We start from the raw sequence: 4,051 nt of genomic DNA on the forward strand, positions 1-4,051 counted from the left end.
GCGCCGCGGCCGCCGGCGCCCGTGACGTTGGCTCTCCAGCTCCAGCAAGCCATCTCCATCCTTGCCCGCTACTCCTCTTCTGCATCGAAACTTCTCATGAACTTCACATCCAAGTGTGACTGTGAGAACTGCCAGAAGCCTGATCATCTAACATGCTTTAATCCCTAAAGTTGTTCTCTAGTCTCATTTACATTGTTTTTCTGTCTCAAAAAAAAAAAAGACCATAAAAAGGGAGGAAAAAACCTTAAGTTTTCTTTTACTTCCACGTTAGGAGGTGAGTTTTCATACACCCTCTGGAATTCTTTTTTGCTTTTGATCTTTATTTATTTGTTTAATTTTGGTTGATGTCCCAAGCATGGTTTTGGAGACGAAGGTAGGTCTTCGCTCTCCAAATCAAAAGGAAACAAAAATAAATAAAACAACACTCTCCTTGCTCATATTAAAAAAAAAATCCAAACCGTTCCATTCCATACCATTAAAAAAAAAAAACAACTATTGAAAGATTTCCACAGCTTACTAATTTAAAAGGGCGGGTTTTTTTCCAAAAGTATCGAATGGATCCAAAAACGATTTTTTTGCTAGATGTGACTGAAGTTATTTATTTGCTGTCAACATTTTAATATCAATATTACCACAATGTGTAGTCTCAAACTAGTTCCTTTGTAGTTTGCATGGGATGTGAATGCTGTCTCGGCGTGCCCAGACCTAGAGAACTTGTTACTACTGCATGAGCATCAAGTCAGATGTTGAAAAATATCTATTATATTTTGTGATAATTTGGTGAAAATGAGCACCTACAGTCTCTGGTTGCAGTAGTGTGTTGAATGATTGTTTTTTTTCTTTTATATATATTCATATATATATTTTTGGAGCTCTAAGCTTCGTAGTAGTCCGGGCTGACTATTATTGAGTACTTGCTCTCCTATCGCATGGCCTTGGTTAAGTGTTAGAAGTTGGGCCTAGGCTGTTTATTCTAGTGTTTGGCTTTGTAATACCGGTGCATGCCAGGCGTCCGCCCTCATACCCAGCTTTATTCTCTGCACACCAGTCTTGAATAGCTACAGTGCTCAACCGAATTTTGGCGCACCCGCTTCCCCGGCAGGCTCCACCGCAGCGCGGCCCGGAGGCTTCCCCGGCGCCAACAGCCCGGGGCCCGTGGCGGACCTCTACGGCACGGCCAGCCAGGACTCCGGCGTGGGCAACTACATAAGCGCGGCCAGCCCGCAGCCCGGCTCCGGCTTCGGCCACGGCATCGCGGTGAGTACCGCCCCGGCGCCGCGCGCCCTTCCCCGCGGCCCCGGCCCCGGCGGGGGCACGCCGGCCGGAGGCGTCCTCGCGCGCCCCGCTCGCGCCCCGCTCCTCGCCGRGTGCCCCGCCGCTCCCGCTGCTCCCGGCTCGCCCGCTGCACGTAAGCCGCTTCCGCGGTGTTGTCAAGTCATGGGAAAACGTTCCTTTAACGCTGCGTGGTTCTGTAACCTGACTAACGCTGGGCGATGGAGATTCGCTTAACAAACCTGCATGCTGTCCTCCAGACCGCGCTGTTCTACCTGTGTGCGTTAGCATGAATGTGGTTGAACCTCTGCAGCRGCTGTCACTCTCCGAAACGGAAAACCGGCAGCCGAAAGGCGGCTTCTCCTTTTTTTTTTTATTTTTTTTTAAGACAACCCTGAGGGATTGCTGTTTGCTCTCCGCTCTTGCAGAGCAAACGCGTCGGAGCACAGAGCCCCGCTGCGCGGCCGCAGCTCCCCGGAGGAGCTGGTGCTCCGGCCCGGCCGGCCGAGCCGGCGGCGCAGGCAGAGCTCCTGCCGTTGGGCACTGTTATCCTGATAGCACAAACAAGTACACCTTCCCCCCCAAAAAAAAACTAAAATATTTTTGCTTTCCATTCGTGCGCTCACGTTTGAATCCTTGCTCTGTCCGTGCYGCTCGTACGGGCGCCTGCGCGCCTGGGGAAGCCCCGGGTCAGTCCCGCTGTGAGAGCTGGAATATTGTTATTCTGCCAAGAGCCACATCAATTTAAACTGCCGTCTGTCGGCGCTGAAAACACCCCGTTTTTGCCTAAAGAAAAAGACCTATTTGTTCTTGCAACGCGGCGCGCCTTGAGCGCGGTGACGTGCTGTTTTTCCAGGCAGCAGGGCACGAGGTGCAAACGCTGCTGTCCCGACCTTCTGCACGCGTGTTTCTCCGGAGAATTACCTTGCACTTGGCGTGCAGATTGGCAGCCGCCCGGCTCCTCCCCCGTGGCCGCGACGAGCCCCGTGGCCTTTTTCACAGGCCCGCGCGCGGTTGGCGCGCTCTCTCGCCTGGCCCCGGTTCGAAGGCGCCCGGGGGCGACGGTCCTGCCCGCCGCCCCGGCTCTGCCCCCCGGCCGCCAGCCCCGCGGCGCTCCCGGGAGACATGTTCATGCTGGCGACACAGTCTTCGAGTCCTTTGATAATTTCTTGCCGAAATTAATAATCATCTGTTCCCGTGTATAGAGCACTGATGAACTTAACAATTGTACAATTTTAGGGGCCTTTGATTGCAACGGCTTTTACAAATGGATACCATTGAAACGTTACACATGGGTGGTTGCCATCTCACTTGGAGGTATTGCAGTATATACCATTTGTCCTTTGTGCTCAACTACCATTTCCCTTATACTTCCTTTACGTGAACGACTCTCACTCTTCATTTCGTCTTTCCTTGGCCTTTAATCATTCCTTTTTGTGATTTATTTCATTTAAATCAATCTCAGGGTTGGAAACTGGAAAGCAGATCGGGAGCTGGTGCCCCCAAAAGCGCCGTTTCCTGCGCTCGCGGCGCTCCGCGCGGCCGTCTGGAGGCCGAGGAGCCCCAGGAGCGGCGGCCGTGCCGTGCCGTGCCGTGCCGTGCCGTGCCGTGCCGCGCCGCGAGTGCCGCAGGCGTGCCGTGACGGCAGCCGCCTGCAAAGAGCCGAGCCCCGCGGCTTCGTTGCGGGGAAAACCATCCTTCTTAATTAAGCGCTGTACCAGATATTAAAGCTAAAAGATAACACTGTAACTAGTAACCATAGAGCAATTATCAAGATTAAAAAAAAATTAAACCTAAGCAAATTAAATTAAAGACATTACCTGAGTAATGCATCCTTGGATCGCTGCCAGTTTCCTACCCTTTGAACTAAGCTCAAGTTAATTAAATGTTTAAATTTTTTTATTTTTTTTGGCCTTTGGCATATTCATCTTTGCAAACAAATATTCCTACACTGAGAATAGCRTAGATTAGAAAAGTCAATCAACAAAAAACAAAAGTTTTGCCCGTTAAATCACACAGGCTCACCGTTAGAGGTCTTATCGGCCCAGACAAATGTAATGCATGTGACAAATTGTATTTCCCTGTCTTTAGCTCAGCATTACCCGATCAATGTCACATGTTTTACATTCAAAATCATTGTGTGAAATTAGAATTATAGYTAGTCGTGAGGCTGGGAGCTGGCCAGTATTTATGGAAAACATTTGGAGGCTTTAAACTGTACAGAAATAGATTTGTATGTAAATACTGGTGGATAAAAGTTTTGCATTTACTCTTCATCTACCAATACGCACACAAGATTACCTGAAATTGTTGCATGAATTGATTCGATCCACCAAGTAATTTTTTTTATGGGAAAGGGGAAAAAAAAAAAAAAAGCATAAGCACCCGTGCTCTAACCCTCGCTCCTACCTGCACGTGTCYGTGTATGTCCACGGGTGGACCCGTGAGGAGCTGCCGGGTTTTCTGGCCGGCAGCCTTCGTAACGACACGGCGGCGCTCGGAGCGCGCTGCAGACTGATGCCGAGCGTCGTGATTCAAACTAACAGCGCTGCGGCGGCCGCAGCGTTCGTCCCGTTAATGCGCTGTGATCGTTTTACACTTACCGCGACACGTCGCAGTGTGACCATCATTTACTGGCCAGCGCTAGAACTCCAACCATTAATGACTTAAACACAGAAAGTGCTTTTAATGTCGCTCATTACTAATTGCAGCAGACTTTGAGGGGAGGAAATGAGCCTTGTTATTAATCCCCGCGGAGCTGGCGGGGCCGGCCGCGGCG

At 50.3% G+C, this 4,051-nt stretch overlaps 1 protein-coding gene across 1 annotated transcript in view; it reads left to right on the plus strand.

Moving 5' to 3' along the window:
- The window catches only part of MSI2 (musashi RNA binding protein 2), a gene marked incomplete at its 5' end in the record, with an annotated part of 234,485 nt that overhangs the window by 229,002 nt on the left and 1,432 nt on the right, over positions 1–4,051 (plus strand). Inside the window, 2 exons of the mRNA XM_085302882.1 lie at positions 1,103–1,257; positions 2,512–2,589. Of these exons, the coding sequence (XP_085159008.1) occupies positions 1,103–1,257; positions 2,512–2,553 (197 nt within the window). The remainder of the gene's footprint in view (positions 1–1,102; positions 1,258–2,511; positions 2,590–4,051) is intronic.

This window comes from Rhea americana, unplaced genomic scaffold (assembly GCF_003343005.1).
Source record: "Rhea americana isolate MKP2758 unplaced genomic scaffold, rheAme1 scaffold_194, whole genome shotgun sequence".
In the NCBI taxonomy this organism is placed as follows: Eukaryota; Metazoa; Chordata; class Aves; order Rheiformes; family Rheidae; genus Rhea; species Rhea americana.